Source organism: Bison bison, unplaced genomic scaffold (assembly GCF_000754665.1).
Source record: "Bison bison bison isolate TAMUID 2011002044 unplaced genomic scaffold, Bison_UMD1.0 scf7180017864473, whole genome shotgun sequence".
In the NCBI taxonomy this organism is placed as follows: Eukaryota; Metazoa; Chordata; class Mammalia; order Artiodactyla; family Bovidae; genus Bison; species Bison bison.
In genome coordinates, this window is record NW_011495034.1 from 3,523,789 (window position 1) to 3,524,242 (window position 454).

General features: G+C 54.4%; 1 protein-coding gene across 1 annotated transcript in view; it reads left to right on the top strand.

Annotated features, from left to right (window-relative positions):
* The first annotated feature begins 251 nt into the window (after nt 1-251).
* The window catches only part of SOGA3 (SOGA family member 3), a 45,676-nt gene continuing 45,473 nt past the window's right edge, over nt 252-454 (top strand). The window contains 1 exon segment of the mRNA XM_010861948.1: nt 252-453. Within this exon segment, the coding sequence (XP_010860250.1) occupies nt 252-453 (202 nt within the window).

The following is a 454-nucleotide window of genomic DNA, read 5'->3' on the forward strand; positions in this document are numbered from 1 at the left end:
GAATTGACAATTCTGCATCCTATTTGTAAAGTCAAGGCTTCTATAAAGCGCCTTTCAAATCTCATTTTCTAGGGCTTCTCCTGTTGGGGGAATCAGCCTTTGCTCTGTAACAACGCAGACATGCTGTGTGCTTTCCTTCTTTTGTTTCCGTCTCAGATTAGAAAGGAAGGTTGGTGGCAGTGAAGAGGGAAGCGAATGATCTGGTGATGGACTATTGTAAATCACGTCCCTTAGATTCTTCCTAGACCGCCATGAGTCAGCCACCGACGGGGGGCGCTGCCCCTCTCACAGCCGCGGCTCCTGCCGCCACCGGTGCCACTGAGGCTCGCTTGCACCCGGAGGGCAGCAGCAGAAAGCAGCAGCGTGCTCAGTCACCCGCTAGACTGAGGGACAATTCTGTCCGACAGGCAACCGCGACCACCCGGGCCCCAGTAGGGGCTGGCACTAAACTCAA